Source organism: Rhineura floridana, chromosome 6 (genome assembly GCF_030035675.1).
Source record: "Rhineura floridana isolate rRhiFlo1 chromosome 6, rRhiFlo1.hap2, whole genome shotgun sequence".
Classification (NCBI taxonomy): domain Eukaryota; kingdom Metazoa; phylum Chordata; class Lepidosauria; order Squamata; family Rhineuridae; genus Rhineura; species Rhineura floridana.
This window is the reverse complement of record NC_084485.1, coordinates 139,086,860-139,108,221: the sequence shown is the minus strand read 5'-3', so window position 1 is coordinate 139,108,221 and position 21,362 is coordinate 139,086,860. Positions and strand designations below refer to the sequence as shown.

General features: G+C 42.1%; 1 protein-coding gene across 1 annotated transcript in view; it reads left to right on the top strand.

The window, feature by feature from the left end:
* CRB1 (crumbs cell polarity complex component 1) overlaps positions 1 to 21,362 on the top strand; it is a 202,147-nt gene that overhangs the window by 161,914 nt on the left and 18,871 nt on the right. The window contains exons 9-11 of the mRNA XM_061630658.1: positions 4,985 to 5,891; positions 8,111 to 8,239; positions 11,091 to 11,217. Coding sequence (XP_061486642.1) covers positions 4,985 to 5,891; positions 8,111 to 8,239; positions 11,091 to 11,217 — 1,163 coding nt within the window. The remainder of the gene's footprint in view (positions 1 to 4,984; positions 5,892 to 8,110; positions 8,240 to 11,090; positions 11,218 to 21,362) is intronic.

Below are 21,362 nucleotides of genomic sequence, written 5' to 3'. Positions count from 1 at the left end.
CACCTTGGCCTCAAGGAAATGAAGTCGTTCCTGGAGAGCCAGGAGCTCATTGCACCGAGAGCACACCCACAACTTCTGTCCAACAGGCAGATAGTCGTACATGCTGCAGGCGGTGCAAAACACTGGAAAGCCCCCACACCCCTGCTGGCTTCTTACCTGCATAGATTTGTTTAAGGTTTATTACGTCAATGGGTTGGAGACTGCGGTTTAGTTGAGGTCAGGGAACAGACGGGCAGAGTGGGGGGCCCTGGCCTCCTTGCCCTGCTGCCAAACTCGCTCTGCTGCTTAACTCGCCTTGACGCTTTGTCAGCTGGGGCCTTGACGCTTTGTCAGCTGGGGCCTTGACGCTTTGTCAGCTGGGGCCTTGACGCTTTGTCAGCTGGGGCCTTGACGCTTTGTCAGCTGGGGCCTTGACGCTTTGTCAGCTGGGGCCTTGACGCTTTGTCAGCTGGGGCCTTGACGCTTTGTCAGCTGGGGCCTTGACGCTTTGTCAGCTGGGGCCTTGACGCTTTGTCAGCTGGGGCCTTGACGCTTTGTCAGCTGGGGCCTTGACGCTTTGTCAGCTGGGGCCTTGACGCTTTGTCAGCTGGGGCCTTGACGCTTTGTCAGCTGGGGCTCCCTCTAGCTCGTGGAGCAGGCTCCCTCGCTAGGCTGCTCTGACTTTATATGTGTGGCTGGTTCCTCCCAGCTACTGCTGCCAGCCAATGATGTGTTACTTGAGGCTGATGGCTATCAGCTGGGGCTTAACTCTTTAGTATTCTCTCAGGCTTCCTTCCTTCCTTCCTGAGTGAGGGGCGGGGCTGTTTAAGCTTTTGGCTGCTTTTAATCTAATCAAGGGGCTGCGCCTTCTAGGCAAGTCTTTTTTGTTTGTTGTTTTCCCACCTAGAACAGCCTGACCTTTCTTTAACCTAGGGAAACAGAGCTTGTGGTTGTGTTTCAGGAAGGCTGAAGCTGCCCTTTTTAGCAAGGACTGAGCTGACTCTCTCCCAGGATGTGTCGGTGGAGTTTCCTTTTCCCCCTTCTCTCCGACTGGAATTTAGCCTTGTTTACAGTGTCCCCTGAAGCTTTCCTGCTAGGGTGGTGTTGAAAACTAGCTTTCTATGGGCTTCCTTCTCCTAGGATCTGTCTCCTAAGATATAGGTTCTTTCAGGATTTGGCTCCTAGCTCAGGGTGACCTTGGGCTGCCCTTATTACTTATTGCTCTGAGCTGTTTTACTTCAATTTAATAATGGAATAAATGGGAGCTACTTACCCTCTTTTCGCTCTGCTGCTTAACTCGCCTTGACGCTTTGTCAGCTGGGGCCTTGACGCTTCGTCAGCTGGGGCTCCCTCTAGCTCGTGGAGCAGGCTCCCTCGCTAGGGTGCTCTGACGTAAATATGCATTCCTATTTGCATTGCAACATAGGAGAGAAGGTGCATTTCCACAGTTGTGAATCACATCGCTTAGGTTTCATCTGATCCTAATATCTATCTGCTAGGTGTGTGTGAGAGAGAAAATAATCTCGTGAGGAAACCATTTCATCGTGTTTTTCATCAACTACTAAATATCATTCATGCCATGAAAGTCAGTCGTCCATACGCATGCATGTTCAAGCTACCAAGCATGACCAGTCATAATTATAAGGATTTCACCCTCTTACTTTGTGGTGTAGTGGTTAAGGTGTTGGACTATGACCTGGGAGACCAGGGTTTGAATCCCCACATAGTCATGAATCTCACTGGGTGACCTTGGGCCAGTCACTGCCTCTCAGCCTCATGAAAACCCTAGTCATAGGGCCTCCATAAGTCAGAATCGACTTGAAGGCAGTACACTTCTCAGTTATTTGTTGTGTCTACTTAAGGAGGTTATAAAATCAGCCACACCTTTTCTCAGTACTGGTGTGACCCACATTTTACAATGCAACAAGATAAGAAGGATAATCCCACAGCCTGTCCTTAGGTTTCCTTTCCTCTCTCTCTCCCTTACCCCAACCCACTCTTCCTGGCAAGACATTCCAGACAACACACATTTGGATGCTAATCAACTGCAAGTTTCTCAAAGTGAAACATATGATGAAATTTTAAATCCTGTAATCACACACTGACCATTAAAAAGTCAGAGCATTTAGGATGGTAATAAATAGGGAAAGCTTAACAGCAAAAGCTGCTTATGAGAGAGAAAACATTAGATAGTCTGCATGCAAAGTACTTGAAGAAGCACCATAAAATTATCCAGGGAGGTGTTGCTGATATGAGAATGCACTCTGTCAAAGATTGCCCCCCTGGGGTCCCTTGACCTCAGCACCCCAAGGGGGTCCTTTGCTTCTGAGAACAGTCCCAATTGCTTTGGGTCACTGCTTACCAGGCAAACTCTCCCTCTTCCAGGATTAGTTTTATGGTAGAACTGCCACCACCCCTTTCTTAGCTTCCACTCTGAATAAAGGAAATTCAGAACACTAATGGAGATCCTAGAGCAGACCTATTGTTACACCCTCTGCTCTAGGGCATTAACCCACACTAATCACTGGTAGTCAGTAGCATCCAGTGATCAAGGATTGTATTTAGAGTCATAGCCCCAAGCAATACACACCATTAATAAAAGGGTAGTTTATTTAATAGAAAAGAAAGGTACATACAAAAAGAGAGCAGCATATATTTCCTTTAAAGCTGATTGCCCTCAACCGGGCTAAACAAGAAATACATTTGCATAATACTGTGAGAGATACAAACAGACAATCAACACAACAAAACTTAACCTAGCTATACTCACTATAGTAAATGTCTGGTTCCCAACAGCATCATCAGGCAGGTCAAGTAGTTGGAATAAAGGAACGGGAACAAGTAACTGAAGAATCACCCTTCATTTTCATGGGGTTTTGCTGGCAACAGGGAGGGGGCCAATTAGCCATCCTAAGTGCCCCTTCTGTGATCACCTCCTTTGAAGATATGGGGGGCTAGACAGTCCCACTCAGCAGTCCTGATATGCAATACCCACTCTCCCTGACTTTGATCTCAGGAAGCAGATAAGAGATAACAGACAAGGTTCAGTTGCATCTTCTTGACATTTGCAAATTGCCTGTCTGACACTTAGCCTTGAATGTCTCCAGCAGAGTATCCCAGGGATCACAAAGCTCCCAGAATTCCCTCTGGTTGAACCATTTTAGCTTGACCAACTTTAACTCAAAGTTAGCTATTCTTGACACTCACCATTTGAGGTACAGTCATTAACCAAAATGGAGACAATAGTCAAGAAATCAGAGGAAGGCTAGGACTGGGGAGGGCAGGTATGAGAAAAGTAGAAAAGGTCCTCAAATGCAAAGATGTATCACTGCACACTAAAGTCAGGATCATTCAGACCATTGCATTCCCAATCTCTATGCATGGATGTGAAAGTTGGTCAGTGAAAGAGAAAATCAACTCATTTGAAATGTGGTGTTGGAGGAGAACTTTGCGCATACCATGGAAGACTTTGGGATAGTTGAGCTTCAGCTGTTTTTTAAAATTGGCTGCTGATTGATGTGTGTGTCTTATGATTGCTACTTAAGTCTTCTTATTGTTTTTACACCTTTTGGTGTTGTTGATTTGTAAGCTATGTGAATCCTTTGGATTAGTTTGTGGGATATTAAATGAAAGAATGAAAACTAATTGTATGTGTTGGTCTGAAAAGATAAGGAAAAGAGCATGGATGTGTATTTGCTACACCAGTGTTAAGTCCTTCACCCCAGCTCAGCTGAGAATCAGCTGTCCAAAACACCAGTGTAAGTCCCCAAAAGCAGACGGAGGTGGGACGGAGCAAAGAAACACCTATTCCAAACCCCTTTCAGCTTGGTCACGTGACCTAGCAACCCAGCAGAAAAGGGATTGGCAAAAAGGGTGGTGTAAGTGACATTCCTCTTGATGGAATGGGGTAACTTAAGCTGGCAAAAGTTATGACAGGGTACGTTACACCAGCTGCCTCTGCAAGCTATTTAGGTCTTTAAAAGGTTAAAACCATCACTTTGAGTTGATCACAGAAACTATGTGGCAGCTGGTGGAGTTGTTTCAATATAGGCAAGATAGTAACTCTTCACCTCCTAGCACTCTGCAGTGTTCTGGACCAGCTGTACTTTCTGAACTCATAGTTGCTCTACATGAACTGCAAGCGCACAGTAGGCACACCTAAAACTTTCCTTTGGATTGGAGAGGAAGATGTATTGAAGCGGGCAAGGTGCCCTACAGGGAATCCTGTGCCCACCACTACTGATGTTCTCATTGAAAAGCCCTTGGTAAGCTGAACAAATCCAAGGTTACCTGTACAACAGTTTCTTTTTTAAAAAATCAGTGTAACTGTCTAATGCTAAGGCAGCCCTTTGGTATATCTAGCCAGTACTTTGATGGGCAGTGGCTCTCTAAGATGTCCAGCAAGGATCTTTTCCACTGTCCTCATGCTTTCCGCTAAAAACAATGCCAACTGCACCTATGAAAACTTGCATATGTGGTACGTAAGAATCTCCTCTACCAGGTCAGACTGTTCTTCCATCTACCCCAGTATTGTCCATTCTCACTGGCAGCTGTTCTCCACAACCTCAGGCAGAGGGTCCTTTGCATCACCTACTTACGGTCCGATCTTTTTCCTTTTCTTCTTTAGACTGTAAATACCACAGATTAAACATCCACAGGCAAAGAATGTACTTTGCCCCTGAACTATGTCCCCTCTCTCCTTATTTCTGTATTTATTTTGTTGTGTGTGTGTGTGTTTTTCCATTTTCAAGCACATGCCAGCAAATGCCATGCTGAAACCAAAAAGAAATACCAGTTTTATGCTTGGGGGAAGGTGACGCTAACTGCTGTTATGGGTGTATTGTTTATATCATCTGAACTTTAATTGTATTTTTAATAGATATGAAAGCAGAGTACTAGGCTATGTGGGCAGTATATAGATGCAACAAATAAAAAGTTAAAATATAGCATGCATGACAAAGTACACCACTCTTCTATGTTAATGAATTTTGCCATCTCTGCCTAGGTATCACCAATGCAATTTTTAGTGGCCAAAGCAGTGCAATATTTTATAGAAGCAACGGGAAGATCAGGAGGGACCTCAACAATGTAGCCTTTGGCTTTCGCACTCAAGACTCAAATGCAATCCTGCTTTACGCTGAGAAGGAGCCAGAGTTTGTAACCATCAGCATCCAGGATGCCAAATTAGCATTTCAACTGCAAAGCGGCAACAGCTTCTATACACTGAGCCTGGCTAGCTCACAACCAGTGAATGACGGGAAGTGGCACCAGGTGACCTTCTCAATGATGGAACCCTTATCTCAGTCCTCGAGGTGGCACATTGATATTGATGATGAGAAAGACAGTGCGACGAGTACGGTTGCCGCAGGAAACCTCAACTTTCTGAGAGAAGAGATAGACATCTATCTGGCTGACAAAGCTTTCGACAACATGGATGGATTCAGAGGGTGCATGAGCACTGTGGAAATCAATGGCATCCATCTCTCCTACTTTGAAACTGCTGATGGCTATATGAAAAAACCACAGGAAGAGCAGTTCCTCAAGATATCGGCCAATCCCGTCGTCACTGGCTGTCTTCAATCAGATGCTTGCAACTCAAACCCTTGCATGCACAATGGGCTATGCAAAGACTTCTACAGTTATTATCGCTGCTCATGCGCCGAGGGATGGACTGGAACTCACTGTGAAACCAACATTGATGAGTGCGCTTCAAATCCTTGTGTGCAGGGAAACTGCAGTGACAGAGTGGCACTGTACAAGTGTATATGTGATCTGGGGTACACAGGGGCAAGATGTGAAGAAAACATAGATGACTGTCGTGGCCATCTGTGTGCAAATGGGGCCACATGTGTAGATGAGATTAATAGCTATTCCTGCCTATGTGCTGGGAATTTCACTGGAAGGTTTTGCAGGTACTATCATGAAGCCTGATGAAGAAATTCATCCACTACAAATATCATTCACTTTTGACCTCCTAAATGAGGCAGTGATTAAATGCTGAACAAACCCCTGGTTAGCAATTGCACTACTGAGAGTTGTATTATGAGGATATCAGGTAATGTTGTGGGCATCTGGTCCTACATATCCTCAGTCTTCATTATGAATTCTTTATATGTGGCCATCAATATATATAGTCTTTGCAAATTCACATAAGCAAAGTGAAATGAAACAGGTACCCGCTCCGAGAAGGGTATAGTCTAAATTTCAACAGGAAAGGGAAGGGAATGCAAAGAGAGCCAAACAACAAAGAGAAGTAAAGAAATAAAAGGTTTATTTCCTATTGAGACCAGAAAATAAGTGAAAGCAATGGTAGATAGCATTAGTAAATCTTTTTCCTGAAGGGTACCCATGTTAGTTTGTTGCAGCAAAACCAACAGAGTCTTGTGGTATCTTGAAGACTAACACAATATATTATAGCATAATGAATCTAGTCATCTATCCATTCATAATACCACAAGAAAATGGAGACAGTTCATCACAGATAATTGCTTCTATCTTGGTGTATGTGTGTGAGAGAGAAAGTGAGTGAATGTGTGTTTGAGTGAGTGAGAGAGAATGAGAATAAATCTCTGTTGGTTTAGACACTACTAGAAAATAACCACTTAAGCTGCAATCCTACTTACCTGGAGCAAATTCCATTGAACTCGAGACTTGCTTATAAGTAAGGATGGACAAATCTGTCAATTTCAGTTTCTAATTTTCCCAGTCTTAAATTCAGTTCTCTACATTTCTGCACATTTTTGAAATTTGTTTTTAAAAAGGACCACATCAAATTTAGTCAGCATTTTAGTGCAAACTTCTCCTAATACACAATTTTGTGCATGTAATTTTCCCTATGCATACATTTGCAAGCAATTTTTCCTAACACGATACATTTTATATGTTATTTTCACTAGTACTGTATATGCATTTTTATGCACACTGTTCCCTAATATACACATTTTGTACACATTATTTGGTTGGAGAACTGCGTCACAAAATTCAAAGAAGTGTGAATTTTGTTTTTTCAGTTCACACATTGTTTTGGAAAGTGCGAATTGGATAGTTTTACATTAAAATCCTAACCAAACTGAACTTCTGTTCCATACCTGCTTATAAGCAAACATGTATAGGATTGTGCTATCAGCCGTTCAGCAAAGTCTGTCTATATACTGCAATCACTTATCACCTGAAAAGCTCATTTACATTGAGATAATTAATGAAAGATGCAGGTCTGATCCAAATGTTACCTTGATAGTGATGTGAGCTGAGCTACCCGTTCAAGGCACATTCTCGTAACACTCCGGTAAAGCCACGCAGATGTCTGGATGACACAGTTACCTCCTGGGAAGTTACCCCTGGGAAGTTACCCCTGGGAAGTGTGAAGCATTCATGGGAAATACCCATGTCAATATCAGGATCTCCAAGATGGCTCTTGTGTAGTAGGGATGGGGGACAAATTCAGTTCATTTGCATTTAAAGCTGAGTTTATTAAATTTGCACTTTCAGAAACAATATGCGGACCGAAACACAGCCATCCTGCAAAATTCACACTTATCTACATTGTGTGATGCAGTTCTCAAACCAAGCAGTGTGTTTATGGAAATGCACATATTAGAGGAAAGTGCGTACAAAGTGAATATATTGGTGAAATTAATATACAAAAATGCATTATATTAGAATGATCTGCTTGCAAAAAGGTGTAATTAGTGAAAACTGCATACAAAAATATATATTTTAGAAGAAATCCACACTAAAATGTTGAATTTTCATGAGGATTTTTTTAAAAAATCACAAGTTGATGCAGAAATGTGGAGAACCAAATCTAAGATCAGAAAAATGAGAAAAGGGGAGAACCGAAATGGACAGATAATTCCATTAATTCATTCCTATTGTTTATAGATGTGATACTGGAGCATTAGGCAGCAGGCCCACATATGTTATGCCAACATAACATTTGCATTAGCCTTCATTTTCATCTTAATATGTTGAGGACTGGGATGTTATTTAAGCAATACTCATGTATGACCAAAAGAAGCCTAAATGGCAGATAAACAGGGTGTTTTTTTAAAAAAACAAAAACAATAACCTGCTTTTGAAAAATATTAAGGTAAAGTGATGTTACAGACTTATCACTGTTGTTTTACTTTAGACGTATAGGGCTACCATCTACAGTGTGCGGGAATGAGAGCAGAAATCTTACCTGTTACAACTATGGCAACTGTACTGAGCTCCAAGGACACTTAGAATGCATGTGTCTTTCAGGATTTGCAGGACAGCGGTGAGATTCTTTGACATATCAGATGAAGGGATGTGTGAATTCTTTCATGCAGTAATGCCATACAGTGGAAATGGGACCATTAGCCAAGCTCCAGTCCATCCTGGAAAAGATTAGATTCTAAAAACTAACATTGGGTTCTATTCACTATCATATAATCTTTCTGTTATTTCATTTCCAAAAGAAATGAGCAGATCATGAGACTCCTGGAACAAAAGGAAACAGGGAAAGCATGTCTAAAAACAATGTGTCAAAAGGAGGAATGTAGTCTACCCCAAAAAGCTGGCTTTCTATGTGCTGGTTGGGATTATTTAATTATTGTTTTTGCTTGGAAATCCATTCAAGCATGAAGTCCCCCCACCTGTAGACTGATGTGGTACAGGCCAAGGAAGACTTCACTGCATGTGCAGCTCAGCACTGACTCATATGCAGAAAGTCAAGAGCTCTGAGACAATAAACATGTTGAGCTTCTTCATATCAAGGCTTCCATTCCTGTTCACTTTGGCACCATGTACTGATCCTTTCCAGTAAAGGTAACTGGGAGCCCTTTCTGCATGGGGGTCTCCATTAAAGCCCCCAGTCCCTGGCCTGGGGTAATGCAACCATGTTGTTAGATCCTACAAATGCCATCTGTGACCTGGGTCACTGATAGATTAAGACATCTTTACTCAATGAAAAGACATTGGGTGCTGAACGTAAGCAACAGAAACCCTTTGATGAACATTTTGATTTGTATGTGAGATGTTATTAATTATTTATAATATTTATTTATTTATTTATTATTTGATTTATATCCCGCCCTTCCTCCCAGCAGGAGCCCAGGGCGGCACCTGAGCAAAAAATATTATTATTATTCCATCTATATGGATGGAAATTAAGGAAGTACCCAGAAACTGCCAAGTATTTGCGAGTAACTTTCTGTTAACACTTTTCCTCCCCAAAGTGAAAAGGAGCCTCAGAAGACTATGGATTTGGCCAAGGATCAGCAGGGAGGTGCTAAGCCCTTTCCCAGCAATATTTGTTTGTTTTTGCTCAAAAACACCCTTCCTCTGTGTTTTCCCCCAGGTGAGAAAAGATACATCTTTTCTCCTTTAGAGAGAACAGCAGATTGGGTCAATTTTGAATTTAAAAAATGCCCTACAGGGGAAGAGTTAAGCATCCCTCTCCACACCTACCATTCCTCTGCTCCTGAGAGCAGTCTCCTGAGGCTGCTTTTCTTTTCCTTAAAACTTGAAAGGAAAATCACACACATTTGCATGGCTTTAATCCTGCCTCTTCTCTTCTCCATTTACTTTGTAGTGCTTCCTGACTTGGCAGGGGTGGGGTCCATCCATTATGTTATAAAGGATGTTTAGTGCTTCCGAACGTAAGGGGAGCCATGCAGTATGATGGATGACATGCAAAAAAATCCTAGGTACCGATGTACAGAGGATTTGGCAGTCACTGCTGTGTCATAATGTATAGCCCAAGCAGTCAGGGAATACCTCCTACCAGTCCTTGCAGATTCAAGTGGGGAAAATGACAACTTCAAAATATATTTGGTGCATTTTCTTCTCCTCAGAGGTTTATGATCGAAAGAAAATACCACTCTTTCTCACCTAGAAACAACCTGATTACTCTAACTTAGAGGATGAAAGTATCTCTTTTTTATTTTCAGCCTCACTAGCTGATAAAAACATGACTTTTACAATTCCATGAAGTTGTTGATGGCAACTCTACACCATTCATGCATCGTTGGAATAAACTAGACGGACATTCCAAACCCTATTCTCACCATCATCCCACATCATTCATTTGCCTTTTCTAGATTGCTAAATCACAGCTGTCAAACCATGTTTCCAGTTTGGAAGATGTGCGTAGTCTTGACTGGGAGTTTTCAAGCTTTCTTCTTCAAACCTTTTCCTTCAGCAATTCACATCAAAGGACCCTGCATGTCTGCCCCAGAACCCCAGCACATTACAGAAGATCCTGTAACATGAGCTATGGTGCACCCTTACTTCGTGTAGAGCACTAGCAAGGTCTGTTGGCCCTCACCAGTGCTGCAAGAACTGAGAGGGTATCCCAGCAGAAACCCACTACTATCCTGTTGCTTCGTTTTGCGGGGAAAAATCAGTAATGTAACTTACACATTATGACCTGTTCAAAACGTAAAATATGGGTCAATCTCTTAGGCACATACACTATGTAGATACCATTCATTTTAAATACTGCTTACTGCATAAGATGATGTGCTATGTTGCAATATTCTTTTAAACCAATAGTCTTTACCGTTTTCAAATCTGGAACCCAACTATAACTCTAACCAGCAGCACGAGACTTCCTTATACTATTAATTTTTTACTTTATATGTTGGTCATCTTTTTTTTTCCTTTCTGTTTTTTTCTCCCATCTCCCTTCATCTCATTTCTTCCCACCCCAGTTAGGTAAGTCATTAAAAGGAAAAAAAATAGGAATGGTGTAGCTGATGCAACTCCACCTCAGTCTCAACCCACTTGTTCAGGGGTCATCAACCTTTTTGGGTCTGTGGGCACCTTTGAAAACCAGAGAAAGTATTATGGGCACCACACACCCCATGCAACCTACCATGCCCCACAACCTGTTCTACTGGTTGTTAGCATGCTTGTTTCAAGTCTAATGTCAGTAGTGGGAGGGGGTTAAAGGAGGGACCCTCCAGACGTTGCCAGATAAGGCCTTTGCTCCCTCTGCCCTAGTTGAACTTCAATGTTCTAAGCCATCCCAGTGAGCCAGTGATTTCAGTGAGCCATTCGAAATGGAGAGTCCTGTCTTCTCACCTTTTCCATTCATGTTAGTGAGTAGTTGGGCCCATGCACTTACCCTAATTTTTATCTTGCAGATGTGAAGTGGATATCAATGAATGCAACTCTGATCCGTGTCTCAATGGAGGCCTTTGCCAGAACCAGCTCAACAAATTCCATTGCATTTGTGACATGAACTATGCTGGCGATCGCTGCGAGATAGACGTAAGCGACCTTTCCTTCTTGGTCTCTCTCTTGTTGTGGCAGAACCTCTTTCAGCTTCTCTCTTACCTTGTTCTGCGCATGGATGATGACCCAGCAGTGGAGTGGGGGGAACAGGAAGATTTCTAGCAGCCAGATTGCAGTATCATTTTAAAAGCCATCAAAGCACAACAGAAGATGCCTTGGCCAAACAAGTGCAGCTAGGTTAGGAATAGCAACTGAAAACACAGTCATATTTTGACACCATTTTTCTAACGTTTTGAGCATATGTAAAATACATTGGTGTGCATTATTTGGTGTCCAGATTCCGATGCTAAGTGGAAAGGCAGTGCAGCAGATTCATGGTTCTTGATGCAGTTCCGTTTTTAATGTGAGAGAAGAAAGCAAAACATCCCTAAAGCAGATTTTGAAGATTTCAAAGGAATATATGTATATTCTTTTTGCTCTGGATTTGTTTAGTAGTTTGGTTTTGGATCACATCCTGTTATGCTTTCCTTTCTATTAGAATGAGGAGATCATCTTCATTATCTGTTCATTTGTATGCCATTTTCCCACAAAATTGTGCCCAAAATGACTCACAACATCTCAAATGAACAATAATTCAAAACAAATAAGAAACATCATCATATTCATAAGTACAAATGATGTTAAACCATCAATCCATATAACATTGTGTAAAACAATGGGCGGTACTCTGCTGACTCATCCCATCAGCACAAGGATTGTTAGCGCAATGGGACTTCCCCCCTCTTCTCCCCCTGCACATGGCCCACACTCTTCCCAAATCTGCTCTGGAGGGTTGGAGGAAGAACCACTAGAACAGATTTAAGGGGGGCACAGAGACAGAAGAGAGGGCAAGTCCCATCACATTTGCAGTAATATGCTTTACCTTAGATTTCTGCATTGAGCAGGGGGTTGGACTCAATGGTCTTATAGGCCTCTTCCAACTCTACAATTCTGTGGTTCTATAATCCTTGAGCTGATGGGAACCTGACTTAGTGCTACAGTGGATACAGGCCAATACAAATAAGCTAACCTAACAATAGTATCCTATAAAGGTAGAGTTGAAAAGAACCTTGGGAGCCATCTAGTCTAGAGCTCTTCAACCTGGGTCCCAGATGTTGTTGGACTACAACTCCCTTCATCCTCAGCCAGCTTAGCTAATAGTCAGGGTTCATGGGAGTTGTAGTCCAACAACATCTGAAGGCCCACAGCTGAAAAAAGCTGATCCAACCCATCCCCTCACTCAATTCAAAGATAGACAGGGCATCTAACCCTTTAATAGAATAAGGTTGTTCTTTGTCCACCTGACACCTTGCCATCACAGAACAACCTCTGGCTTCAAAAATCCTGGATTTACTGCTCCTTTGTGCTCTTCAGCTAAATTGTGTGCATGCACATGTGTGTGCCCAGCTGCTAAGATCCCCTCTTCTATAAAGCTGTGCAAAGTACAGGAGCCTTGTCTTCTTCTGCAACTAGCCATCCTACCATCATCCACTTTCCTGGATGCTTACAAGAGGGATGTAGATAGGAACAGTATTTAAACATCCTATTGTGACTTATAAATAGTTAAGAGTTTTTTTTTCTTGATCTTGATTTAAATACCTCCGTCTAGTTCGGTAATTCACAAACTGTGTTTCAGGGTGCACTGAACATAGGAAGAGCCCTGCTAGATCAGACCAAAAGCCCACCTAGTCCAACTTTCTGTTATCACAGTGGCCATCCAGATGCCTATGGGAAGCCCACAAACAGCACATGAACATGAAATAGCACTCTGCCTCTTGTGTCCCCCAGAGTCTGGTATTCAGAGGCAGATTGGTGTGCCACAAAGAACAAATCAATTAAATAATTAGTGCCTCTTATGAGCTCAAAGCACCAACCCACAGAGGAGACTGCCTGCTTGACTCGCTGCTCTGGCCTTTCCTCAGTTATGGGATAGGTATTTTTTCTCTGTCTCCGCATGGGGTCTGGCAGGGTCCTTGACATTAATTAGAATAAAGGTAAATCTAAAGTGGTTCAATCTCCTCTTCTTGCTCCTGTGCTAGCAAAATGCTAAGCCACTGTTTCCCAAACTTCAATCACTTACAATGCAGAGGCGCAACAGAATTACTTGCCAGATCTGTGTGCAGCTCCCCCATGTGGTGAACCTTGGAGCTGCAGATGGCAGCTTCTCAGTGAAATACCTTCAGGCCCTGGACTAACACCATCAACTCAGACTTGTTATGGATCCTCCTGGACAGGAGGAAGTGTAAAAGGGTGTTCTGTTCCAGCCTTGCTTGAGCTACAAGGCCTTCCTGAGCTCTGCCATGTCCTTATACCTTTGATCCTTACTTCTGGCTTGATCCTCCATCCTACCTCACTGTTTGCCCTCCAGTTCTGACTTGCTCTTAGCTCCAAACCTCTGGTTAATCTCATGGCTCCTGATTCCCTTCAAACTTCTGCCTACAACTGAGCCCTCATACTGTTACACCTCTGCATGACTCGTTGCACTAGGCTTGTCTCTTTCATTCAGCAGATACATCCAGACGTGTAACTCATACAGAATTAGAGGGCTTGCTCCTCTGCAAATTACTCTTATTCTGAAACACTCTGAAAGCAAACCTAATTTAAGCTGTGAGAGAGTGCCTCCAATTTTAATTAAGAAAAAAGAGTGTCTCTGAAAGTGTGGTGTCCAACAGAAGTTGCAGGGCTACAACTCTCATCATCCTGACCATTGGCCATGCTGGCTGGGGCTTATTCAATTAAATGATGGCACCCATTCTCCTTGCTCCCCAAAACACAAGGTGACGTTAGTACCAAAGAACAAACACCACCAATATCCCAAGGTATTTTTTAACCCCAAAGTATTTATGACAGGGAAAAGTAGTATTTTATGCAATCAAGTAAAACACATACTCTCAGCCCATACTGATAATACAAATATATTACTGGTGTCCTCCAGATGTTTTGGACTACATCTCCCATATTTCCTGATACTTGGCCATGCTGGCTGAGGTTGATGGGAGTTGTAGTCCAAAACTACCAGGTTTTGTTTTTTTTAAAAAATTGTTATTTGTATACCACTTTGCAGGACTATGTAGCCGTCCCAATATGCAATCTACAGTAAAACCAAGATCACAAACCCCACATCATATACAACAATAAATATGGTCAATCACTTTAACCAAAGGCCTGGGTGAACAGATACGTGTGCTAGAAACACATTAAGGTCCACACCAGTCAGATCTGTAAGGGAAAAGCATCCCACAAGGTTGGAGAAGGCTGCCTTAGAGAGTGTTCGCTTACTGACATAGCTGAAACGTATGTTACAGAAGAGGTCAGAGCTAATTGCCACCCATAAGATTTCCTTGGGCACATAAAGAAAAGAAAAAAACAATCTTGGATGAGAGCTAAGCACCACAAAGGGTTCTACAAAAACATTACATTTTAGGTTGGCGTAAGGAACCGTGGAATCTGGGAGAGAACCTTTCACTCTCAAGGTTATTTCCTTGCATACTATGCTGCTATTTTATGAGATGAAAAATAGATCAAGCACCAAAAGCGTATAACATAGACACGGGGAATATAAATATTTTTCCCCTCAGAATATTTGTGCAGCTCAAGAAATCTGATACTGGAGTGCAATTGTATATGCATGATGTGCCTTATGTGATCACTAGTGTAATACTGAAAGCAGCCTTCCAGTCTTCTTGCATGGCATACCTGCTGTTAATACCACTGTTCTTACTGCAGTAATGAAGAGTGTCTTCTTCTCTCACCACCTTGTTATCAAGAGCATCCTCTGTCGTCAAACATACTTGTTTGTCCCTCTCTTTGAGCATGTGTATTTTCCATGTACATTGTGTGTCTGTGTGTGCATATGAATGTACTTAGCTTCCCTGTCTTTGTACACACAATAAACTTTTGCCTTTGTCATGTTACAGCTCCCATTTTCATTTTTGTTTGTTTGTGCTGATGCCTGTGTTCTCATTTGCTTTGTGTGCCTCATGATTTATAAATGTTTACATGCTTCAGAAATATGCTACCCAGAAAGCTAAGGTTCAGTCCTTCCACCCTGAATTCCACCCAACCCCTGAGGTGTGTGTGATTGCTTAAGCATCTCCCGAGACTAGTGTCTTCCAGTAAAGAGACTATCATCTGCCCTCCCTGAGGACAGAAAGCCTTCATTCCCAATTCCAGAATACATTTGGAGCCTGCTATTTTGATTTCACCAAAATGCATCAGAAAATAGAAAACACTTGGGATTTCTCTGCTTAAATTTTAATTTCTCTCTCTTCTTCATTGCCCTCCTCCCTGCCCCAATGCTGAAGCAAAACATGGCCCAACTCAATTACTTTCCTGAGTCAGCAACAATATCACAACAGTTGCAGTTGGACACTTGTGCCCAAGTGGGGAAACATATTTAATCATCGCAAACCAGAGCCATGTGATGCAGGGTATAGGGAAAGTAAATAGGGAGAAGCTTTTCTCCCTCTCTCATGACACTATAACCCAGGATCATCCAATGAAGCTGAGTGATGGGGAATTCAGGAAAGAGAGAGACTTCTTCACCCAGCACACAGAGGTCTAGATCCAACGCATGGAGAACGAGGCTATCGGTGGCTACTAACCACAATGGCTATGTTCTCCCTTCACTGTTGGAGGCTGTATGCCTTGGAATACCATTTGCTGGCAATCACAACTGGGGAGAGCACTGTTGGACTCTGGTCCTGCTCGTGGGCTTCCCATAGGCACCTGGTTGGTCACTGAGAGAATAGGATGCTGGACTGCTTTTGGCTTGATCCATCATAATCTTTTTCTTAAGGTTCTTGTGAGTGCGGGGTCATATGCAAGGATTTCTTATATATGCTGCCTTGCCCAGTCATTCCAGTGAAGAGCATCCATACCAATCCAGCATCAGCACCTGGCATCCTTGGATAGCTACCATGGCACCAGCATCCTGAGAGCCCTTTCTTGATGCCTGGTTTGCTTTAAAAAAGATTTTCTGGAAGCAGCACTGGTGTGGCTGTGTCTATCCACCATTTTAATTTCCCATAATTCCTCAGAACAATGCTACATTGGGGGCCCAGATGCAGCTGGCGGTTGCTGCTGAGAGCACTGCTGCTATCCACAGGTGCCACCAGGATTGACTGATGGACGAGGGGACCATCAGATGGCCCTTTGCCAGGCCCACCTTCATATCCATCAGAGCTCCCTAACCACCAAGGATTTGCTGAGGTTGGAGCTTCTGACACAAACTCACCAAGAAGCCACAGGCAAGCCACTGCAGCCTTCTTCATGTGTGCATTCCATTAAGGATGTTCGCGTGGGTACTGGGAGTGGTGACCAAAGAAACCTGTGCATGATCAGCTTCTCACACCCAGGCTTCTGCATGGGAGACATTCACAGCAATAGGCAGGTGTCTGGAGGTGGAGCCAGAAGCATCAAAATGGCAAGGATGAGTCCAGCACAGTGTGGTAATCAGAGGTGCTGTCATCTGGGGTGACAAGGGGTAGGAGACCCCTTACTTTTTTGGGAGCAGAGTCCCAGGCAGATCCCTATGTATGAGCCAATCAGTTTGAAAGGGGAGCACGTTAGCTACTGAGAAGAGTACTCATCCTTTTGTGCTGATTAGAGCAATCCACTACATTACCCTTTCTCCTTATCCTCTTGATAATTAACAGTAGCCCAAACATTACTTTTACAAGGTCTGTGGGTTAATATTATTTCAGCCTTTGGGGCAAGCTGACAAATAGTACAACAACAACAACAACAACAACAACAACAACAATGAGCATGGCAGATATCAGCAACACTGAATTCAGAACAACTAAAGAACTATAGTGCAGGAGTTTCGGATTCTCACTGAATTTGCCTGTTGGAGATTACTTAATATATTCATTAACCACAAGTGTTAGTTATATGAACACATTCTAATGACATTTAAATTACAATAATAAATGCCTGCTGCCTCATGAATAATTTATTCCACATTTGCATTGTCATCCTTATGCAGTTATTCCTGAGTAATTATCGTATTGACTGAAAAAGTGTCAAGGACTGAATAACTATGTTTCCTTCCATGGGTTCATCTTCTCCCTCCATCATCCATGTTCATATTTCGTTCATGATACTACAGTCATTCTTCCACAATCCCCATTTCAAAATGAAGCAAAAAGCAAATCTCCCATTAGGACTGTGTGAAGAAGCAGTCAACTGAAAGAGGTGTTCTCCGGCTAAAGTTCAGCAATGCAGTCTTAACTTATTGAGGGATTTTAAAGCAACTGCAATCTGGCTGGGGTATTTATTCATAATGGCTTTTTGGTTATACAGATTTATTTGCTACAGTACTTTGTTGCTGTAGTCCAGGATAGGGGTGTAGTGGTCCAGGGTCTTGGGGGGAGTCTTAGACCTCTTAATTTTTTGGGAGCAGGGTTCCAATGTCTCTAGCATGAAAGGGGAGTACGGGCCATTGAGAAGAGTCTTGTCTTTTCCTGCTGATTGGAGCCGATCACAGGAAAGGAGGTGAGTCAGCCACTGAGAAGACTCTTCTCAGTAGCTAACACACTCCCCTTTCAAGCTGATTAGCTCCTAGGGATGTCTGTTGTTGTGGGAGAAGACACTAAACAAGGATAGAGAAGCAGAAAGCAGTATGCAGACCTAGGTCAATTATTTAATAATCTTTGAAGGTTGTATAATCTCAGCCGGGCATGGCTGTGCAGAGGCATGGCTGTGACTATCCTGAAGGGACCCTGTACTTTTGAATTTGCCACTACAATATTGGTCCAGGAGCACAATTTCAGATTTCATAAGTGTAAGAGAGCAAGATTTAACAAGGTCTAGTGGCCCTTGTGGGGAAAAATGGGGAAAAGAAATGCATTGTAAGAGCATTTGTTGTGATCAAGTTATTTTATTCCATATATTTCTTGTGCAGTTGAACTCAGACAATCTCCAAATTTGGGGAACAGATATGGACAGCCAGGTTTTTGTTATTTCATCTCATATTACTGTAATCGTTCAAAAGAAGCATGCACAAATAATTCAAAAATTGTAGCTATAGATTTCCCCTTTCCTTCCACACAAAACAGGAAGTCCCATATCCTACTAATATATTTTTCACTTCAAACAGAATCTGCTTTCTACTTAAATGCCAAGTAAATTCTAGGATTGACAAGCAACTTGGTTCTTGGCTCCTCATCTTGCCTATTAACCTGGTCTTGAACCCTCATGCTACCATTAGACTTGGGAAAGGGAGGGCAAATTCCATCATACCTTTAACAATGTTTGGATAACAGCTTTCCCAACATTTTGTTGTGATTTTTTAAAATACCAAAGTGATTATACAGAGATGCTATCAACTTAGAACAAATAGGCATTATTTCTCTGCAGCAAAGGGATGGGTATCTGTCTTTGATATTCTTACCTACAACTTAGACAGATTTGATTTATAACAATAGTCATGCATTGCTTAGAACCAGTGAGCTGGCCAGAACCATGAGTGCTCCTGAAGCATAATCACAAGTGGTGTGGATTCTCAACAAAAAGAGCCAGTTAACTGCCATCTCTGCCTGCAAAGTTTCTGATAGCTCACTAGCAGAACATGCACTTTGCATGCAGAATGTTCTGCATTCATTTCTCCCATCTTTAGTTTTGTGAAAGACCTGAGACCTCGAGAAAGCTGTTACAGCTCAGATCATATTACCAGGGTTAAATGGACCAATGGACTGACTTAGTAGAAGGTAATTTCATAATATGTTCAACATGGCTACCCACAAATTGTGTAGAAACGATAGCTCACTGGTAAAGTACATGTTCTGCATGCAAAAGATGCCCAGATTACATACCTTTTCCTTCAGAGGGAGTGCAACCCCATTCAGAAGAGGTAACTGACTTACCTCCTGGACATAGGAATGCTGTTAGATAAACAAACAGTACGAGTTGCCATTAAAGCAAATTTCTACATTTTCTAAATGACATTCCTGCTTTATACCATCTAGAAAATACAAATGATCAATCATCTGTTTTTTAATTAATGGATCAGTTGATTAATTAATAGAAATGTATTTAAACCTGATGTTATTAAAACCTCAGTGTAGGTGACTTTGAAATTAACACCCTTGAAATCAACACACATTTTTGTAGGCAAGTAATTTCTCGAAATACAATTCATTTTTACATTATTGTCACCAATATAATCATTTTTATGTGCATTTTCCCTTAATATATGCAATTTTGTAAACATTGCTTGGTTGGACAACTGTATCACAAAATGTGAATTTTGAAAGATGGCTGTGTTTCAGTTCTGTGCGTGTGTGCGTGCATGTATAAAGTGCGAATTTGATAGATTTGGTTTTATATCCAAACCGAATCAAATTTCTTCCCCATCTCCACTCTGGAACCATATTGCCCAACTGAGAGGCTAGTGATTTGGGGTAAAAATGTAATACGAGCAAGCCAAGAAACAACTTATTTGTAGTTAGCCACATAACCAACTTCTGAGTCCCACCAAGGTGTGTGCATGTCCAGCGTGGCTCCTTTGGACAAAAGAGAAACTGTCTAGGCCAGAGTACTTACCAGAGTAAGATTATTTTGTAATATATCCTTTGAAACCTTTATTGTTCATTTGCTGCATATTCCTTCCTTAATTAGACATGCAAGACGCAATGTGTCCAACATGTAAAAATGAGCATCGTAGCAATAATGAGCAATAATGAGGTTAAAGAATGGGTTCAGGAGGATTCCATTTCACTCCATATTTTGCAATGAATCTTCCCATTTTACCTCCCATGGACCCACGCACAGATTGAACCGTTCATCTGTGGAGTAAGTCACATAACCAACATATCAGACTGCACATAGGTCCATGCTGTATGTACAAGGTGGTCTGAGGGCTGCTTCTTCCTTCCTTTAACCTTTTAAACATTTTAAACTGCTTAGAGCAGCTCTGTGGCCACATAATTAAAAAAAAAACCTTTAAAAATGCTTCCCGGAAGTCACCATAGATCATAACGTGCAGTCCCTTCCTGGGAAATTGTATGCAAAAGAGATGGCTGCCCACATAGGGGCAGCTATCTTTCTTCCATACAAGGACATTGTACAGAAAAAGAAAAGTTGGCTGACCCATAGGTAGGGATTGCCCTGGAAAACAGGGGTAGTTGGAATATATAATGCACCTCTTCATCACACAGGCACCTCTTCTGCTTCTACTTTCCATGCATTTCCCATGTTTTATTCAGCCCTGAGGCAGCCCCTTAAAATAAACACTGCAAAATTCTTACATTTCTTTTAATTGACAACATCTTGGTTAATCTAATTTAAGATGAAACTCAAATTTAAAATAAATCTATCTTTGTTTTCAGTCTAATGTATTCCTATTTATTTTGTTCACAAAGGCATTCAAAGGAGAATTAAAAGAAATTCTTCAATAATTTGTTGAATTTGTTGGCCTGAATGTTGACAGTTCATTCAATTAACACTCTTTGCTTTCCTTTATAGCCATTGCAGGAAAGGGTTGTGCAAAGCTAGTTGTCTTTTCTTTTTTACATGGGTTTCATCTATCAGGAATGATATTTTTGATTCTTAGTGCAGGAAAATTCTCACAGAACTAACTAGTTCTATAAATGTTATGCTCTTTTGGCACTAAAAACATAAGAACATAAGAAGAGCCCACTGGATCAGGCTACAGGCCCATCTAGTCCAGCATCCTGTTCTCACAGTGGTCAACCAGATGCCCATGGGAAACCCGCAAGCAGGACCTGAGTGCAAAGAGCACTCTCCCCTCCTGCAGTTTCCAGCAACTGGTATTTGGAAGCATACTGCCCCCACCTATGAAGGCAGAGCACAGCCATCATGGCTAGTAGTCATTTATAGCCTTTTCCTCCATGAATTTGTCTAATCCTCTTTTAAATCCATCCAAGTTGATGGCCATCACTGCCTCTTGTGGGAGTAAATCCCATTGTTTAACTATGCACTGTGTGAAGAAGTACTTTCTTTTGTCTGTCCAGAATTTCCCAACATTTAGCTTCATTGGATGTCCCTGAGTTCTAGTGTTATGCGAGAGGGAGAAAAGCTTTTCTCTATCCACTTTCTCCATGCCTTGCAAAATTGTAATCACCTCTATCATGTCACTTCTGATTTGCCTTTTCTCTAAACTAAAAGGCTCCAAATGC